Source organism: Megalobrama amblycephala, linkage group LG10 (genome assembly GCF_018812025.1).
Source record: "Megalobrama amblycephala isolate DHTTF-2021 linkage group LG10, ASM1881202v1, whole genome shotgun sequence".
NCBI classification, from domain to species: domain Eukaryota; kingdom Metazoa; phylum Chordata; class Actinopteri; order Cypriniformes; family Xenocyprididae; genus Megalobrama; species Megalobrama amblycephala.
The window spans coordinates 11,182,993-11,204,303 of record NC_063053.1 but is presented as its reverse complement, the minus strand read 5'-3'; the positions used below and the strand labels follow the sequence as shown (position 1 = coordinate 11,204,303).

General features: G+C 36.1%; 1 protein-coding gene across 2 annotated transcripts in view; it reads left to right on the top strand.

The window, feature by feature from the left end:
• The first annotated feature begins 6,822 nt into the window (after positions 1-6,822).
• Positions 6,823-21,311, top strand: part of LOC125276735 (CD276 antigen) — a 28,842-nt gene continuing 14,353 nt past the window's right edge. Inside the window, exons 1-4 of one of the 2 annotated variants that reach the window (XM_048204555.1) lie at positions 6,823-7,073; positions 18,207-18,554; positions 20,419-20,694; positions 21,156-21,238. In XM_048204555.1, the coding sequence (XP_048060512.1) occupies positions 7,028-7,073; positions 18,207-18,554; positions 20,419-20,694; positions 21,156-21,205 (720 nt within the window). In that variant the 5' untranslated portion in view covers positions 6,823-7,027 and the 3' untranslated portion in view covers positions 21,206-21,238. The remainder of the gene's footprint in view (positions 7,074-18,206; positions 18,555-20,418; positions 20,695-21,155; positions 21,239-21,311) is intronic. The other variant, XM_048204554.1, reaches the window with a different exon arrangement.

The following is a 21,311-nucleotide window of genomic DNA, read 5'->3' as shown; positions in this document are numbered from 1 at the left end:
AGGTGAAAGACTAATCCATACTCCAGGGGGCTAATAAAGGACTTCTGAAGTGAAGCATTGCGTTATAGTAAGAGAAATGTATAACTTTAAAAACTAGAATCAAAATTATGGGATAATTTTCATTTTTGGGTGACCCGTCCTAACCCTCTAAATTTGAACTATATTGACAAGAAGCCTGGGATTCTCCAGCAGAACTTTTTCCATGTAAAAAAATTCTAACCCCCCCCCCCCCCCCATAATGAACATTATCAACCTACAGAGGACTGAATTCAGACACCCTGAAAATCATAGTGAAAAAATTATGCAGCAGGTTAATCCATTTTGCTGAAATTTCATTGCAGCAACTCAAAATGGTACTCTGTCGTTTGTATGGCCCCCACGTGCTTGTATGCATGCCTGACAATGTCGGGGCGTGCTCCTAATGAGACGACGGATGGTGTCCTGGGGTACTTCCTCCCTGGGGGCCGGATTCAAAAACATCTTAAGAAGTTCTTAAGAATGTTCCTAAATGCAATTCTTGGAAAATTCTTAGGAAGTTCTAAAATTTTCTCATAAGTAAAAAAATTAAGATATTGCCCTAAGTTCTTAAGAAAGTCAAAGGGGTTTATTTGATTGAAAGGGGTAATTGCTGAAGACTCGCTGAATGAAAAACACCTCAAAGCCTGTCACTGCCTGTAGATTAGCCTACCGTAACTGGCATAAAGTTGGTCTGACGTTAGACGTTTGATATTCGCAAATTTAGAGACTCTCTCTAAAGTTACATCCGAAATTGGTATGCACGTTTCTACCTTCAATAACATTTGAAGGGAATAATTTACAGTCATAAAACCAATTGCAAAGTGTTCATCTACATGTCAGCTACATGATGCACACCTTTTTATTTATTCATTTATTAAAATAAACTGTCAAATCTAAAGGTGTCAAATATAAATCTAAAAATGTCAAATATAAAAGGTGTGCATTATAGCTGACATGTAGATGAACACTTTACAATTGGTTTTATGACTGTAAATTATTCGGATATTATAATTTCGGATGTAACTTTAGAGACGGTCCCTAAATTTGGGAATATCAAACGTCTAACTTCAAACCAGGCCAGTGCTACACTAGATATCATGATGATCGCGCAGACTATTTTCGTTGTGGTTGTTTGACGGGAGCTAATCACTCTGTCATGTTTTTAATGGACTATTAAAATCGTTATTTAAAAAAAAAAAAAAAAACTGTCTCCAGATGCAACGATGCCATTCATTTGTACACTGTCTTTTTTAAGCTCTCTCTTGAGTGAATGCGTCCTGTATGTGATAAATTTGATAAATCGTGCACAATGTTTATAAATGGAGGAAACGAATGGGTAAATCATGCTAAGGTCTTGTGCCGTTCTCCGTACAAGCTTGAGTGAGCGCATCATATAGCCTACAGGTACGCGCAAATGATCAATATCGTAATTTCAGACTTTAGAGCGCTCGTCCACATTCAGGGTAAAAACAATATGTATTATATTTAGCTAGTGTTATGTTGTATGCTTAATATTTGAACCGACCCAATAAATTCATTGAGCATCTTTTTAAGAAAGGTTAGAGGTTATCCTAACCGTAAGAAGTTATTTGTGAACATTCTTTTCGGGAATATGAATAGGCCTACTTCTTAAATTTGATCTTAAGAACAACCTTAAGAAAAGTTTTTGAGAATACAAAATATTCTTATCTTTTTTTCTTAAGTTTGGAAATAAGAAGAAATTAGCAGTTAAGAATAATTTAAAACTTAATAATGTTTTGTGAATGCGGCCCCTGGACCACTGAGCTCCTGGACAGTCTTAGGTGCAACCTGGCAGCGTCGGCTGGACCAAAACAATGTCCAAGAGGTGTTCCATTCTATTGAATTTAGGTCAGGCGAGCGTGGGGGCCATTCAATGGTATCAATTCCTTCATCCTCCAGGAACTGCCTGTATGCTCTCGCCACATGAGGCCGGGCATTGTCGTGCACCAGGAGGAATCCAGGACCCACTGCACCAGCGTGAGGTCTGACAATGGATCCAAGGATTTCATCCCGATACCTAATGGCAGTCAGGGTGCCATTGTCTAGCCTGTAGAGGTCTGCACGTCCCTCCATGGATATCACGTCGGGCCCTCAGGCCACCCCCATGAAGTCTGTTTCCTATTGTTTGGTCAGAGATATTCACACCAGTGTCCTGCTGGAGGTCATTTTTGTAGGGCTCTGGCAGTGGCCATCCTGTTCCTCCTTGCACAAAGGAGCAGATATCGGTCCTGCTGATAAGTTATGGACTTTCTGTTTAAGTTAGCACTGAATAAAAACTCTGGCATTTTGAGCAGTGAGTGGACTCTGAGTTCTGCACACTCACAAATCCTCTCATAATAACAAAACAAAGTCATTATGTAAATAAGAGCTTCATTGTGCAGACAGATTCATTTATTATAACGGAACTTTGTGAGATCGCGATGAAGTAGCCTAATATGGCATCTTTTTAGTGATTATAGAGAGAGCATTCTTTGCGTGTTTTCTGCCATGCCAAATCCATTATACAGTATTATTTTTCTGTTAAAATTAACTGTGGTTTGTGAAAGTAGACACTTTAATAACAAATGATGTATCAGGAGTGTTTATGCTGGGTTGTGTAGGTTGTGCGACGACGTGTAAATTTAAACTATGAAAAGGAAATGTATGTGTTTGTAAAGGGGGAACTTGCCTTCCCTTGGAGTTCACCCTCGGCTTATGTGTGTGAGAGAAAGCGGAGGAGAGGTCACGTAGCTGACCTTTTTGTGTAATATTTATATGCGCCATATATTTATAACCTCTATTTATAACGAAGAGCTGTGCACGCAAGGGATTTTGAGTGTGAGAACCGCTTGCACACCGTCGCTTCGCCACTACTAGAACTGATTTGCCATGTTTCACGTGTCTTATTGAAAATTAACTAAAGACTTGTGTTTTGCGGGTCCTGTGTAAAACTGTCTTTATGTCGAAGTAAGCTACTGCCGGCCAAATTTATCAGCGGCCCACCAGGAATTTTCCTGAATCTTCCAGGAGATATTCTTACTGATGCAAAAACTTGAGAAAATGAGATCCAGGCAATCCAGCAATGATTATGTCAGAGATTAAATTTGAATAAGGAATAACAAATTTATTAATTAGAAATTACAGAGACAAACAAATTAATAGTAAATGTAATTAATAGTTAATAATAAAATTTAGAGTATTGTAAAATCCAGAGTATAGTATAATAGATGAAGATCAGAATATACAGAAAGAAACAAAATTAAGACATTCGCAGGAGAGAAGAAGCAGAAGAGCAAAGAAAAGCAAAGGGGCAAAGCAAACGAAAAAAAAGCTAAAATATCAATGACTCAGTCCATTTTATACCATAAGCATAGGGAAATTTACATCCCGCTCAAACTTATGTTTTGTTCTAATAAGAAAAGGTCAAATGGAGCTATCCATTATGTCATGGACTGGTCAGATGTCAAAAAATAGATATAGGGGTTGTTTTGACCCCCTTAAGGGAATTTTGCAGATCTTACATTATTACAGGTGCTGGTCATATAATGAACAACCTGTGCTCTCATAACACCTGAGCAGTGCCACAGACTGATCGACTCCATGCCACGCCGCATTGCTGCAGAGGTCCTGCAAGTGCAAACCTAATGTCCTCCATTACCCAGCATACGTTGAGTTTGTTCAATCAGTAAGTCATTTCAACCGAAGGCTAATTTTTAATTTTTGGGGGGTAAAATTTTGTAGCAACTCATAATGTAATAACTGCACAATGTAAAAACTGCACATAACGTAAGTATTGCGTTGTTACTGTAATAAAATGTTCATAATGTAGTAACTTTCTCAAAACTTAATAAAATCTTGAACACATAATGTAAACTGTTTACACTGAGAAATGTATTATGTTATAAACTCAACAAAAACACTGTATTGTCATAATTGCAACAGTTTTTTTTTTTTTTTTTTTTTTTTTTTTTATATAAAAAAGCTACCTGTGAAAGGCAGCATTTAAATATGAATACAGTTATTATTATGTGAATACAGGTGTGTACTATTACACAAGCTTGATGATTAGTTCATTCTGAAGTTAATTTTTTCAGTGGCATTACATAGGTTGTAATTTCACATTAAAGGTGCAAAAGTTCTTATTTCTTTTTTCCTTTCCATTTTACATTACAAAACCAGACTGTTTTAACAGGGGTGTGTAGACTGTTTATAACTACATGACTGCAAGTTGTACTGTGTTTTTCACCATGCCCTCTGATGAACATTCAGGCTGTTTCATAACACACTTATTTTTTTCTGGAAGTCTGCCGTATTTCACACCCATATCCTGCCCTCCTCCTGTTTTTTTTTTTTTTTTTTATCCCTCCTTATTTATACTCCCTTAATTTGTATGGCCCAAACAACCTCGTTACATGAATAATCCAAACAATATATTATTGCAAGGTTATCCAGTTGTCAGATCTTGTATGAAATGCATATACTCTCACAATTGACACATCATAGAAATGTCAACCCATTTGTGGCCTCAACCTGGCAACCTACAACCCAGTTGTGCTGCTGATATCTGCACAGGTAGTAACAGCATTTTTACACAAAAGCCAAAAAAATCTGTACTGTATCTTTGCAGGTCGGTTTCTTCAAGCGTTTTGGAGACACGGCCACAATGGATTTAGTTTGTCTCAGTTTCATCTGTTTCTTCATGTAATCACTGACAGATTCAATGATGGTGAGATCAGATCTCAGTGTGGAGTAACGCCTGTTGTCTGTTGAATACAAACATTTTTCTATATGTATATATATGTATATGTGTACAGTACAGTCCAAAAGTTTGGAACCACTAAGATTTTTAATGTTTTTAAAAGAAGTTTTGTCTGCTCACCAATGCTACATTTATTTAATTAAAAATACAGTAAAAAACAGTAATATTGTGAAATATTATTACAATTTAAAATAACTGTGTACTATTTAAATATATTTGACAAAGTAATTTATTCCTGTGATGCAAAGCTGAATTTTCAGCATCGTTACTCCAGTCTTCAGTGTCACATGATCCTTCAGAAATCATTCTAATATGCTGATTTGCTGCTCAATAAACATTTATGATTATTTTCAATGTTGAAAACAGTTGTGTACTTTTTTTTTCAGGATTCCTTGATGAATAGAAAGTTCAAAAGAACAGCATTTATCTGAAATACAAAGCTTCTGTAGCATTACACTACCGTTCAAAAGTTTGGGGTCAGTAAGAATTTTTATTTTTATTTTTTTGAAAAGAAATTAAAGAAATGAATACTTTTATTCAGCAAGGATGCATTAAATCAATCAAAAGTGGCAGTAAAGACATTTATAATGTTACAAAAGATTAGATTTCAGATAAACACTGTTCTTTTGAACTTTCTATTCATCAAATAATCCTGAAAAAAAATATTGTACACAAATATTTTGTACAATTGTACACATTAAATGTTTCTTGAGCAGCAGATCAGCATATTAGAATGATTTCTGAAGGATCATGTGACACTGAAGACTGGAGTAATGATGCTGAAAATTCAGCTTTGCCATCACAGGAATAAATTACTTTGTGAAATATATTCAAATAGAAAACAGTTATTTTAAATTGTAATAATATTTCACAATATTACTGTTTTTACTGTATTTTTAATTAAATAAATGTAGCCTTGGTGAGCAGACGAAACTTCTTTTAAAAACATTAAAAATCTTTGTGGTTCCAAACTTTTTGACTGTACTGTATATACACATATACATATGTGGATGTATATATATGTGGGGCACTGGGCATCCACCGGCAGAAACATAAATCGGTGCCTATGCACTGGATTATTACAATTAATGACAAAATTAATGTTTGGCAAAGTAAACTGATGTTTCCAACTGACACACTACAGAAAAAGACTGATGTGCAAGACTTTTGCACAGTACTGTATACCTTATGCATAGAAGAATTAGTAGTATCTGTAGGTAGGTTAAGACTGGATTTAGATTTTAAAATGAACTGTAAAGTAATACCAATGCTTTGTTTAATAAAAATATAGTAAATAATAATTGTATGGATATTTACACAAAGGAAGATATTTGGAAGATACTATGGTAGTCAATGGTGGGGTGAGATCTGCTTGGTTACAAACATTCTTCCAAATATCTTCCTTTGCAGAACAAAGAAATGTATACAGGTTTGGAACAACTTGAGGTGGAGTAAATGATGACAGAATTTTCATTTTTGGGTGAACTATCCCTTTAAATGTGGATTTAGATTTAAAAAAAAAAAAAAAAAAAAAAATGATTACATTTTTACTGTAAGAGAATGTTTAAAGGCTGTTACAATTATGACAATGCTAATACATAATAGCTAATACATTCTCATAATGTAAAAATTGCATTATGAGCTCAAGATTGTATTACGTTTTGAGAAAATTAGTACATTATGAAAATTTTATTACAATAATAATGTAATACTTGCTACATTATGTGCAGTTATTAGGCTACATTATAAGTTGCTACAGGATTCCCTCAACCACCTGCACGCGAAAAAAAATCTGCACTAATCGCTTAGGCTGTGTGACATATTTTAGCTTCAAAACTGAGAAATTCACCAAAAGACAACACTGGGGCACTATTCTTTTTATAGCTACAATATTCTAAAATTACAAACTAAAATGTTTTTTTTTTTGTTTTTTTTCACTTAACTATAGCCTGTTTAAATGTTAGAAACAGGCTTTGGTTGAAAACGCGGAACGGCTCTTCCAGCCAAAGCGCGACCGTAGATTTGAATGAATAGTTAATAAGAGTTTTTAAGAGTAACGTGACGCACTGAACGCTCTAATCACGTCGGTCTGGTTCTGCGCTTCAAATGGTTAATTGTAGTCCATTTGGTTTAAAAAAAATGAAGGGGCACAGAGACGTGACGTAGCCTAGTTCGTAGAAGTGTATTCATCACCATTACTCCAGACCTGTTCACAAGATTCTTTAACTTAAAGTAGGCATAATCAGGAATATGCTGTGGTGTTTTCTTCTGTTATGGATCTTACCGCGTTGTGCAGGTTGGTACAAAGTTTTTTTCTCGGTGTTTCTGCTGTGATGGACCCTGTGATGTTGTAAACACTAGTTTAATATAGCCTACCGGACTCCAAAACTTTGCTTTTATTCTGTAGAAGTTTTGTTTACTTTGCCATGAGAGTCAAATTAAGCCTAAATGCAAAAATGTCTCGTTCTTGATTATATCCCACAATTTTCTTTGTGGAAATGCGATTTGCATGCGTTTTAATCCCATTCTCAAGTGAGCATGCTGTACTTAGGCTATCTAATGAAGTGTAAACTGGGGTTTAAAAAGTTTTGTAGAGTAGGCTACTTGGACAAAACAGCAAAAATACGAGAGTAACCTCTTGCTGCTGCTGTTTTCTTACATTTAATCATTTAACAGACGCTTATTTCTGGTGGTGACTTAACGTACAAAGGAAGGAATATCTCAAGCAGTTTGATATGTTTTCCTTTTGAATCGCTCAGAATGGACTAACCATCAGATACAGCCTGTGTGCAGTTGATTACAGCAGGTGGAATATGTACAGAGAACCTTGATTCATGACTGTAATGTTTAATTTCATTAATATCTGACTGATGAAAAGGATTAGACATCATTGTAAAAACTTAGAACAGAGATTTATTTTTAGAATTGCATTCTTTCAGTAACACTTTACAATGTCTCGTTTGTTAGTTACTGCATTAACTAATACTTAACTTATGAGCAATATATTTGACATTTATAGCCTTTGTTAATGTTAGTTAGGCAAAAAAAAAAAAAAAAGTTCATGTTTGTTCACAGCGCATTTACTAACTTTTGATCTTAGAAAATGTCTTAGTAAATGTTGAGATTAACATTAGCTAAGATTATTAAGGCATATGTTGTTCATTGTTCCTGTTGGGTAACGTAGTTTAAGTGTTACCCTTTATTCTTTAAGGACATAATAAAGTTTCTTTTAATGATACATATTTATACTTATACTTTTCCTAAGTTATTATATGAATCTGTTAGACGTATATTCAGTTATGGACAGTATTTATGTGGTCTTGGGGACAGGTGGTTTTTAGTGAAAATGTTGTGATCATTTTTTAATATTCAAGATTTTATTTGTCATGTACACAATAATATATATGGAATACAACTTGCTGTTAAATGTATATAAACAAGATAATAGGATTTCAAAGTATAAATTTTAGTTTTGTAAAGTAGCTATTTAAAAAAAAAACAAAAAAAAAAAACTGGAAGATATTTTTGGAATGTGTGCTTAGATTCTCAAGAGGCAGTGAACTGTGAATGAAAGATTCCACAGCTGTGAAAATCCAGTAGAATATGGTGTGTTCTTACTAGCATGCGTTTGTCATTCAAAATGTTGCGTGTCTTTGTTGTGTGGGCTACAAGCCAGACAAATAAACTTGTGTTTATGAAAAACAGAAGCAGTCTGTCCCTGCTCATGTTTTTTAATGGGTGGAAGACGCTGAAATGTTAAATGCATCTCCCAAAGGTATAACTTGGGGCTAAATTTGACCAAATTGTCCCTAAAATTGGATTGTTGATCCAGGATCAACAAAGACGTTGATCCAGGAGCATGTTGTACTTGGAGAAATCATGTTCACCGTGGTGGGCGATTAAAAAAAGATACAAAGAGGAATGTTCCATTCCATAGGTGGAGGCACAGACGCACAGTCCTGATAAAGGTTTTTTTTTTCTGGTCAGTTTTAATGCTGACCTAAATGTTGACTGCCTTAAAACAAGACAAGAGACTTCCTGTTTGTGTGGAATAGACTAAGCTTTCACAGACAGTCCCCTTGTCACACTACATACACTTCACACAAGGCTAAACTTTTGTCTATTTTAAGCCACAGTCTCATTTCATTCTAATGTTTTTCATGTAGATGCAACTTATGCCACATATGCTGGATGTTCGAGTCAAGCATGATGGCATCATTTGTATCCCACGGTTCTTTTGTGTTTTCGCCATTTTGTCCTTTCATGCTCGTGCCTGTTAACAAAGAAAACCAGCTACTGTTTCAAAAACTTTGAGAAAGAATCCTGAAATGTATCACAGTTTCCACAAAAATATTATGCAGCACAACGGTTTTCAACATTAATAATAATAAGAAATGTTTCTTTAGCAGCAAATCAGCATTAGAATGATTTTTGAAGGATCATGTGACACTGAAGACTGGAGTAATGATGCTGAAAATTCAGCTTTGCCATCACAGGAATAAATTACAATTTAAAGGTGCCCTAGATTCAAAAATTGAATTTACCTCGGCATAGTTAAATAACAAGAGTTCAGTACATGGAAAAGACATACAGTGAGTCTCAAACTCCATTGTTTCCTCCTTCTTATATAAATCTCATTTGTTTAAAAGACCTCCGAACAACAGGCAAATCTCAACATAACACTGACTGTTACATTACAGTCGGGATCATTAATATGTACGCCCCCAATATTTGCATATGCCAGCCCATGATCGAGGCATTACACAAGGGCAGCCAGTATTAACGTCTGGATGTGCACAGCTGAATCAACAGACTAGGTAAGCAAGCAAGGACAATAGCAAAAAATGGCAGATGGAGCGATTAATAGCTGACATGATTCATAATAACATGATATTTTTTGTGATATTTGTAAATTGTCTTTCTAAATGTTTCGTTAGCATGTTGCTAATGTACTGTTAAATGTGGATAAAGTTACCATCGTTTCTTACTGTATTCACGGAGACAAGAGCCGTCGCTATTTTCATTTTTAAACACTTGCAGTCTGTATAATGCATAAACACAACTTCATTCTTTATAAATCTCTCCAACAGTGTAGCATTAGCCACGGAGCATAGCCTCAAACTCATTCAGAATCAATGTAAACATCAAAATAAACACTGTACTTGCGCGATTAGACATGCTGCATGACGAACACTTTGTAAAGATCCATTTTGAGGGTTATATTAGCTGTTTGAACTTTTTTTTATGTTGTTTAAGGCAAGCACGAGCTCTTGGGGCGTGGAGCACGAGAATTAAAGGGCCACACACCCTGAATCGGCTCATTTCTAATTATGCCCCAAAATAGGCAGTTAAAAAAATGAATAAAAAAAATCTATGGGGTATTTTGAGCTGAAACTTCACAGACACATTCAGGGGACACCTTAGACTTATATTACATCTTTTTTTTTTTTTAAAGTTCTAGGGCACCTTTAAGATATTCAGATAGAAAACAGTTATTTGAAATTGGAAAAATATTACTGTTTTTCCTGTATTTTGATCAAATAAATGTAATGCAACCTCGGTGAGCATAAGAGACTTCTTTCAAAAACATTACAAATCTTACCAACCACAATCTTAAATATAAAAATTAAAATTATCAAATATCAAATGGTTTACAAAGTTCATGGAAAATGTGGAATTAGCAGTGAATTTTAAAAATGTTTTATATAATCCTGAAAAAAGTTTTGGAAGGCTACCAGCTCTAAAATCAGCAAGAAATCAGTGCAGTTTTTATAAAAATGAACTGCGAACACTGAAAAAATAAAAATTATCCCATAATTTACTCGCCCTCAAGCCATCCTAGGTGACATTCTTCACCTTCACAAGACTTTCTTCTTATAGCCGAACACAATCAGAGTTATATTAAATAATATCTTGGCTCTTCCCAGTTTTATAATAGCGTTGAGATTTTGAAGCTCTAAAAAGCGCACCCATCCAACATAAATGTAATCCATACGACTCCAGTAGGTTAATAAATGCCTTCTGAAGCAAAGCGATGGGTTTTTGTTAGAAAAATATCCACATTTAAAACAATAATCACTGACTTCTGGCAACGGCCGTACACATGTTCACGAGAGAGTCGAGTTCTGGTGGAAGGGTGACCTCTGACCTGACCTAATTTTTGGGTGAACTATTCCTTTAAACAGTGTGTAACCTATTGTGCATTGTAAGTGATCCACATGACACAGGTTACTGTTAACGATTGTATTTTGTTTAAAGAAAACTACAAACCAGAACAGAATGCATATATTCGCCTCCGTCATTCTCCAAGGCTCGGGGAAACCTCAAACATGGGTCTTAAAGTAACATACACCCAGACCATTAGTGTATATATGCTATTGACTGCAGTATAATATATATTCTATTTAGAGGCCAGTGAGGGTTATGCACAGCGCAACAAACTTCTGTATTCTGTAAAATGGGTTGTATCACTTCGAGTCCAGGTCTTATGTATGTGCTTCATTATGTAGAGCCGTTTTACTCAAGATGTCTTCAAAGGAGTGAGCAAACATGAGGATAACCAATGTCCATCTCAAAGCCTGTTCTTGTAACAGCAAACCGCCAAAGAGCTAGATATTTGTCGGCTGGTTGTGGGAATTGTTCCAGGATGGAATGCATGTCAGTTAAAGGACAGTTAACTCAAAAATGAAAATTCTCCAAAAATGCTCCAGAACTGTATGAATTTTTTCTGTAGGACACAAAAAGAGATATTTTAATCATGTTTCAGTGTTTTCATCCATCCGATGGAAATCAGTAAGCTCCAATGTTATTTGAGTCGCATCGTTCTTCAGTATATCTCATTTTGTGCTCTGCAGAAGAAAGAAAGTCATACAAGTTTGGAACAGCATCAGTGTAAGTAAATGATGGCATAATTTTAACATCTTTTTAAAACGGATCACTAACTGCATTATGAGAGTCAGCAAATTAATGAAATGTCAAACTCGGGTAACCTTCAGGAGTGTTCATTAGATCTCGATTTATAGGGCTTATATTAAACAATGACTTGCTGTGTTGGTGTGGATATAGTACACACAGAGGAGGCTTTGAAAAGGGCAGACAGGTAAACAAGGCTTCTCGGAAATTAAACATTTCCATGAAATATAGGCTGTGTGTAATGTTTTTGGGAATGCTCTGTAATCAGTAATAACTGCAGAGCGTATGGGTGTGAACAAATCTGTGGAAGATTGTGGATGTTCAGAAATCGACTCAAATTTTGACGGACAATAAGAAAGTCTAACGCGACCTCTAAGTGGAAAAAGTTTGATTGGTCCGATGAGTCCCATTTTCTTTTACAACACGTGGACGGCCGTGTACTCTGTCAGAGATAATCCAGTCGCTCGTACACTTCTTTATTGATGATTCAATGAAGAAATTTTAACATTCATGGAATCAGAAGGTTCTTTATATTGAAAAAGCTTCTGTAGTTTATTAAAATGAATTTAAGAACTGTTCACTGAAAAATTCTTTGGGGAATGAAAAAATGGTTCTTCAAAAGCACCACTGTGAAAACACCCTTTTGAAGACTAGCAGCCGGTATGAACACCTTAGCACTTGACAGAATAAGAGTAAAATTGCGGTTTCCAATAAATGTTCCACATCAGCTGAAATATGTGGTTAAATCTGTGATCTCTACTTGGAAAGTGCTGTATATGTGAAAAAGAAGAAATTAGTGCCAGCTGCCAGACAAACTCCCACAGCGTGGAGGTGAGTTTTGAGCAGGTATGCTGTTTTCTCGACTGATTTATTCTGAGGCATTGAACAGGGTACTTTATGTGGTAGTTGGTGGTATGTGGTTATGTGGTCTTGTATGCCTGTTAAAAGACAAAATGGCCACATCACATTTGTAAATGTTAATGTGAATGGTGAAAGTGTCCTGATTTGACCTGGACTACAGCATACAGTATAATTGTTGTAGTGTGTATTTAGGAAAACAGTAGTATGGAAGTTTCCTGAAGTTTGTCAGATCTCTCTTTATCTTTGTATAAACTGGATAAACAAGGGACACTATTTGGACTTGGTTTTAATGAGGCCTTAAACCAACCCTCTTGGTTACACAAGGGGATACAAATCAGATAGTATATAGTTTTATTTTGCACAGTAAAAAAAAAAAACATTTCCCAGATTTGGGACTAATAAGCTATATCTGATTTGTTTTTCTTGTAAGATGCTTAAAGGTTTAGTTCACGCACAAGAGAAAACCTCTTCCGGAAGCTCAAATGTGCTGTGTAACCAATGACCTTCATTCTCAAGCCAAACCCTCAAACCAAATACAAGACATTTTGCTTACCCCATTGGCAGATTATTTTCCTTGTTATAAGCAAAAACTCACTTCATTTTGATTATTTTTTTTTTTTTCTGAAAACAAGACACAACAATTTTTACTTGGCATTAAATTAAGAAATGCTTCTTAATTTAAGAATTTTTAGATATTTGGACTGGAAACAAGACAGAAAATATAAGTAAGAAAAGCATTTTTTGTAGTCGGCCAATAACCGAAATGACACCAATATATTCTGCATCCCTACTCAAGAAAGGACTCCATACGTTTCTTCAACATGTTTTTGCTTTGAAAGTCTGTTTATTCTCTCTGTCCCTGAGAAAAATCTTGTCATGTTACATTTAAATCTTGAAAAAGAGAATTATGGTTTGGGTTCAGTAGGTTATATTTCAACAAAGCAATCCATTTAAGGGTGTTTTACAGTAGAGTTGTTTTTGGAGCTCTGTCTGAGACTTTGGTGCTGTCACCATCGGGCAGTTGTTTCTCACTTTAACATGACCCGAGTCCCATCCCTTTCAGTGAAGCAGATGTCATTTATCAAGATAAATGCACACCATTGTCTTTGTACCATTAATACTGTATCAGGAAAGTGAGTTTGCTTTACACTTTTATTTTTACTTCCATTTCTTTGAAAAACAGGAAAAAAGTTGGCACACCAAAGCTCCAAAAAATAGGAAACACTTATTTAATTAATGTTTCGAGCACGCAGGCTCTAGCACCCATTTTTGAGCATATTTTTGCTGGTGATGTGCGTGCTTTTGTTTTGATTTTACTTCCATTTCTTTCAAATTATTTTCTATTTTTATGTCTTAGTGATGGCTGATTTTGACACCTTATGCTTTTTATTGCTGATAGGAGATTTGAAGACATAATATATTTGCATTTGGTCCGATGTAACTTTTTTGTGTGGTTTATTGTGTGACTAAAACTGTCAGGCGTCTCTACAGTGGTTATCGCCTCTCAAGAAACTGTGTCCTTCATTCTTATCAAAGTGCCAGCATTCCCATGGTCATGGAAAACACCAGGGAATTTATTTATATTGTGATTTTACAGGCCTGGAAAAGTAATGGGAATTAAAAAAAAATCCTTAGGATCTAGGATTTAGAAAAGTTATTTTGTACTTATGGTTGGCTTCAAAATATATTTAACTAAATTATTTAAATTCATCGCAAACAACTGCAAAAGTCATGGAAATTCTTTGTGGAAACACCTCAGAGAGGTTTTAATGTTGACCTAGTTATTTAGTCATGCAGAACAACATCCAAATTCAATAGACCAGACACTAGGGATTCAATAACTCAACCACTACTCATCCCACTCACACAAAACTCAGCAACCGTATCTTTGTTTCGACACCCGGTCTACTTTTGTGCGTGGCTCAAGGCCGGTATTTCAGTCAGCCTGACAATCTCTCTGTTACAAAACCTGCGTAGGTGTACTGTACTCCCAACAGGCAGTTCTAGCAGTCAATTCATTTTACAAGATACATTTTGGCCAAAATTATTGCATGCATGATAGAAAAAGGATTCACAAAAGTTATGATAATTTCAGTGAAAACATCCGTTGAAAGGGAAAGAGAAATGTTGATACCATTCAGTATTTATTATTGTTTTACATTAAACATGCAAAAGTGTTCAGCATGTTTATTTTTTTACAGCAAAAATAATAAAAAGAAAATCACACAAATCTAACCTTTCATTGAAGTAAAAGAATTGAAAATGTAGGGAAAATATCTTCATGAAATAAATGTTTTTCTCCAAAACACGTTGGCCTCAATTATGGCCTCACCCTTTTATTCAATACTTTTTGCAACCTCCTTTTGTTAAGATAACAGCTCTGAGTCTTCACCTATAATGCCTGATGAGTTTGGAGAACACCTGACAAGAGATCAGAATCTCATGCAGAATCTCTATAGATCCTTCAGATTCCCAGCTCCATGTTGGTGCTTCTTCTCTTCAGTTCACTCCACTCATTTTCTTTAGGGTTCAGATCAGGGGACTGGGATGGCCATGGCAGAAGCTTCATTTTGTGCTCAGTGACCCATTTTTGTGTTGGTTTTGATGTTGATTTGGATCATTTTCCTGATGTAAGATCCAACCATGACCCATTATAGGATTTCTAGCAGAAACAGTCAGGTTTTGATTTTTTTTTTTTATCTGTTGGTAAAAATAGAACCACAGTATTAAAGATCCAGCAGCGTGGGTTACTTTTTATCCATGTGTGCACCAAACCCATCTGGAGGGTTTGCTGCCAAAAGGCTCTTTTTTTAGTTTCATCGTAGAAGCCGGTCCCGTTTGAAGTTCCAGTTTTGTCTGACAACTGAATATGCTGGAGATTGTTTCTGAATGAGAGCAGAGGATTTTTCTTGAAACCCTCCTAAACAACTTGTGGGGATGTAGGTGCTGTTTGATATTTTTTTAGGCTTTCTGAGACTCAAGACTCAACTAATCTCTGCAATTTTCCAGCTGTGATCTTTGGAGAGTCTTTGGCCACTCAAACTCTCCTTCTTACTGTGCATTAGGACACTATAGACACATGTCCTCTTCCAGGCAGATTTGTAACATCTTTAGTTGATTGGAACTTCTTAATTATTGCCCTGATGGTGGAAATGGGGATTTTCAAAGCTTTAGCTATTTTCTTTCTATTTTGTGTTTTGGAGAAAAACATTTATTTCATTTCACGAGTTCGTTTCCTCATAAAATCTTTAAGCTAATAAGGTTAAGTGTATTTGGCTTGCTGTCCGCTGTGGAGGGGCTCGAGGAAGCAGTTTCAGCCCCCATATACCCCCCAGGGACTACTAGTGCCTGGAAGAGGAGTATGATAGATGAGATACCTAATTTATGTGGTGGAGTTGGGGAGGTGGAGGGATATCGAAACAACTGATGCCAGAGCAGGGTGAGTAGCTGCTTATATGCTCTGGATGTCATTGAAAGATTAGGGTTCCGTCCTCTTGAGATTGTGTTTGAGTTTCACTAATTGAAAGATTAGATGGGTTCACTCCTCCCGAAATTACGTTGTGAACTTCACTATGTGATCCCCCCTGATTTTTTTAATAATCAATTTTCACATTATTTCTTATTATATTTTTCCTCTGAACAAATCCATGTTTATTTCTATGTTTATTATAAAAGAATTATTTAAAAAAAAACTGCTTAGGTCAAAATTATTAGTTTGTAGCAGTTCTCAAGAAGTTTCAGGAATGTCTCCTGTGGAGTCACAGCCCAAATCTCTCAAGCTCCTCCAAATATGTTAATCCAGATTTACCAGTACCTTTCCCTGTTTTTTTTTTTTTCTTACAGTGTAAAAGTCCTTAAATATGAGAATTTCCTTGAGAAGCAACATTGCATGAGATTTTAAGACTTGTTTTTAAGTGTATTAGAGATTGGCCATCATTTTAAAGATGCAGTCTATGAAAACAAGTTCTTAAGTCTTATGCAGTGTTGCTTCTCAAGTAAATGTATCTTGAATTTCTAGATCTTTTAACTGGAAAGCTTAGCAGCACATTAACATCAGCTTGAAATCAGTTTCTTGTGCTCAGTATGATAAGTGTGAGTAAACATGAATCGAATACCAGTGTTTTTCCATCACAGTACCATCTGGTCCTGTCTTCGTGTTCCGGGGAGCAGCTGCTTTTATTTCCTGTGAATTCGAGCCAGACTCTTAATGTCTCCAATCTGATCACCTGACAACGGGAAGAAGATACACAACTTCTCAGGAGTCTGCATTTCTCCTAGGCAGATCTCTCTAGCTCCTCCAGATTTGTCAGTCTTCTGGCATGGACTCTGGTCTTCAGTCTGCTTTGTGCAGGCCAGTCAAGGATGTTCACTTTGCTCATTTGGAGGTAGTTTTTCACCAGAAGTGAGGTATGCTTTGGGTCGTTATCATGCTGGAAGACAAAACATTGATCCAAACCAAGTTTTGTTGCAGGCTGCCTGAGGTTGTATTTCAAAATCTTCTCTTGGTCTTCCTTTTTCATTATTCTTTCAACCCTGAACAGATTCCCAGTTCCAAACGCACTGAAACACTGCCGTGTTTCACTTTGGGAACAGTGTTCTTTGGGTTGAGCTTTTTTCTCCAAACATAGGCAACATCTCTGATCTTTTGCCTTATCTGACCAAAGGACACATTTCCAGTATGCATCATTTTTCTCCAGGTTGTCCTTGACAAACTTTAGTCTAGCTGGGAGATGTCTCTTCTTCAGAAGTGGATTTTTTCTTGGTCAGGAACCTTGCAGTCTATTTCTCTGCAGGCCTCTAGTAACTGTCTTCATTGCAACATCGATCCCAGACTTGGCTTAATCATTCACCACTGTCTTGGCAGATACTACCTCTCTCACTAGTTTACTTTCCAAAGGTTTTGAAATCTTTAGCTTCCTGCCTCCGCCAGTCTTGTGTGGGTCTCTTCAAACTTCTTGATAATACTTCTCATGGCAGTTCTTGACACTTAAATACGCTTTGATAAACGTATATATATCCTTCTCCTCCTTTATGAGCATTAACAATTCTTTTTCTCAAGTCTAAACGAATTTCTCTTGTCTTTGCCACAATGGCAATACATATTATTTTACTAGTTTTGCAGGATAGTAATAAAATAGAAGAATCTTATTGAGCCCCATGTTAAAATGCCCAACTTTACAGCAGGAAAAAACATGTTTATAGTCTGGTACAAATTGTGGTTTTGGTCTATATTAAAGCAATTAAGCCCCAAGAAGGGCGTTGCCTAAAACCCCCAGCTGGTAAACCACGGCTTCATTAAGCTTATTGCTTTTATAAAATGGTTACCACACAATAAAAATATTAAAGTGCCCCTATTATGGATTTTTGAAAATTTTCTTTCATGTAGTGTGTGACATAGCTCTAAGTGAATGAAAACAGTGCAAAGTTTGAAATCTGAAAGTGCACCGTATATAAAGTTGTCTCTCAAAAGTAAGAATCGACTAAACAAAACGAGTTCAATCTGATGTTAGCAGCACATTAACATCAGATTGAAATCAGTTTCTTGCGCACAGTATGATAAGTGAGAGTAAATGTGCATTAAATATCATTGCATTAAATAAACAATGTTGTGCTTCTTCCAAACATCCTCTCTCAATGTAATCTTTCTCTTTGCTAGACTCCTTTTCTGTCACAGTACCATCCGGTCCTGTCCTTGTGGTCCGGGGAGCAACGGCTTTTCTTTCCTGCGAATTTGAGCCAGACTCTAACATCTCCAATCTGGTGATCACCTGGCAGCGGGAAGAAGATACACGAGTGGTCCACAGCTTCTACTACCAGAAGGATCAGCTCGAACGACAAAGCTCAGATTATTTCAACCGTACAAAGTTAAACCACAATGAACTTGCTAAAGGAAATGCATATCTGAGTATAGCGAATTTTGGACTGAAGGATGCAGGGAAGTACTTGTGCACAGTGAGCAACACCAAGGGAACTGGTAAAGGAGTGTTGGAGCTGGTCTACGCAGGTATGCCAAATGCCAGTGTTATCTTAGTATTTTTTAACATACTGTTACAGGTTTTTATTAATATTTTGAATTAGTTGGTATTTTTATATTTTGTTTTAATTTTTAATTTTAAAGTTTTAGTGATTTTTGTTGTGCAATTTTGTAATTTGTTTAGCTTTTTTTTTTAAAAAAAAAGTCTAAATAGTTTTTATTAATTCTATTTCTGTTTTAGTTACTTTAGTATGTCGTTAATTTAAATAAAAATGAGATATGTTGCCTTGGCAACTAGCTGAAATAAAATAGGTTTACGTTTTTTTTTTTTATATTTTATGTCAAGTAACATCAAGTAAGTTTTTGTATGGTTTTAGTTAAAGGTACACCATGTAACTTTTGGCCCTCTTTAAAAACAAAACCCCATGCATTTTGCAGAAGAAAATTGGGTCTCATTCACTAAGCATGTGTATGCACAAATTTGCGCATGAAATCCGAGTACGAACATTTTCGCGAACAAATCATGATTCACCAAAAACCTTTGAATCAAAATTTATTCAAAATTTATATATATACAAAAAAAATGTAGGGAAAAACAAAAAGCAATTGAGGGGCCGTTCACACAGAACACATCCAATGCGGTACTTTTCCATTGTTTTTAAACACATGCTAAAAGCTAGTTTTTGACCGTTACGCTCGCTTTTGCAGCACCTCGCACATGAGTGCCGTGTTTTTAAGACGCAGTGTCCAGTTAAAAGAATTTCAACTTTTACATGCAGCGCTGCTCATCAATGTCAGTTCTAAAACAGTGGACCAATCAGAAGAACCCAGAGGCTGGGCAAGCATTGCAAGCTTCTGTTTACAGGTTGCAAGTTGGCATGGCAACTGTTTAATTTTTCGTTATTGCATCACATCTCAAAAGAGCATCTCGAGACCCTTGTGTTCTACGCTGCGCTTTTTAAAAACCATAAAGATGTGACCCTTCACAATAGATAATGCTTTACAATGAACTCTGTTGGAGAGCTACATATGGCAATTTATCTGTTCAATGAAATACCTTACTCTCCTGTTGAGTAATAAAAACATCATCTCGCTGTCGCTTTTACAACATTTAAAATCCTTCAGTTCTCAGCATCTCTGAAAAGTCAAGCCAGTGTTGATTCTGGTTTTATTATGAGCTCTGTTGCGTTCTCTTTTTGCCAGCAGACTATCCTGTTCAGGGTATTTTTTAAACAGGTGATTCCCCGTCCTGGAGGTTTAAGATTTAGTATGCGTCATGTAAACCTTTCCCGCTTTTTGTGAACTAACCTGCGCCAACTCCCTTACCAGACACACTTCAAAGTAGCCTGGAGAAGCTTATCTCTATTTAAAGATATGACGAGACATGCACAGGCGAGTGCTGTATGTGCACAACTTCCCATAAAAACCATCCTGACAGGTCTAAATAAACACTTATTATAGGCTTACCATAGTGAATCATAGTGAAACTAATTTTGGAAGAAGGATTGATGATATATTGACTTATTATTTTAATGTTGTTAATTTTGAACAACAAAAAAAGTTACATACCTTTAACTATAATTCTGCCAAGCATTAGTCACCATTCAAATGAAAGCAGTAGTTCTATAACAATTCATCACTCTCATGTCGTTCCAAACCCTGATGTTGTAATGCTTTTGGTAAGCCAAAATGAGAAAATGGAACTGATGAGGGTGACAGGAGTTTCTTTTTTTTGTGTGAACTATTGCATGGACTCTCCCGCTTTGTAGTATTACAATTTGCCTGTATTCTGTAATGCATGTACCAAGTCATACAGATTTTGACTTATAACAGTTAGATGTGAGTGAATGTATTTGATTCGGTAAATCATTGTATGCGTGTTTTGTGTCTTCAGCCTTCTTTTCCGAGCCAAGATTAAGCATTCATCTCAAATCCTCTGATGTGATGGTCCAATATGAGACGGAGGGCTACCCGAGACCAGAGGTCATGTGGCTGGGGCCGGAGGGTCAGAATCTTTCTTACCTCCAGGAGTTCTCGTCTACATCAGATGGAGGGCTGTACTACTTAAAAAGCCGCTATGTAACCCAGAATCCAGCGTTCAATATCACGTTTACTCTAAAAAACCCTACTGCACATCAGGAGCTACAGAGGCATGTTATACTCAGCTATGGTAAGCAGTTTCAGGGGGGACAAAACATTATTGCATGGATCTTTGGGATACTTGCTTCTATTTGATCAATCATTTGATTCATTTTATTGTGTTTCCAACCACTGTTACAAAAATATTATGATATGATGGTTTAGAAAAAGTCTTCAGTGTGATATGATCCTTCAAAAATCATTCAAATTTCTTTTTATTTTCTTATTATTTTCAATGCTGAATCAGACAGCTCACACAATTATAAAAATCAAACATTGTAATAAAAATACAATGTTACTTATGTATTGAGCAGAAACAAAGCAACCTTGGCATCCGTTTCCAGGCCTTCCCGCTCTCTAACATCTCTCCAGCACTGGAAAGCTTCTCCAATATTAATGCTGGTCCTAAAGCTCTTACCTGATCATAACCCTTCTTTTTCCGTTTATATTTCTCTGACCTTTTCCTCTTTGTTAATATCTCTCTTTCTACAGTCTTTCTACAAATATCCTGCTTGCTCACTTTCCCTCCTCCCCCATCATGATTGGACACGCCCCCTACTGCTGATTGGCTACAGGTGTGTTGTGGCGCTCCATGGATTGGTCCGATTAACTTTGTTTTTTCTCCTATTTACACAGCCAGGACTATGT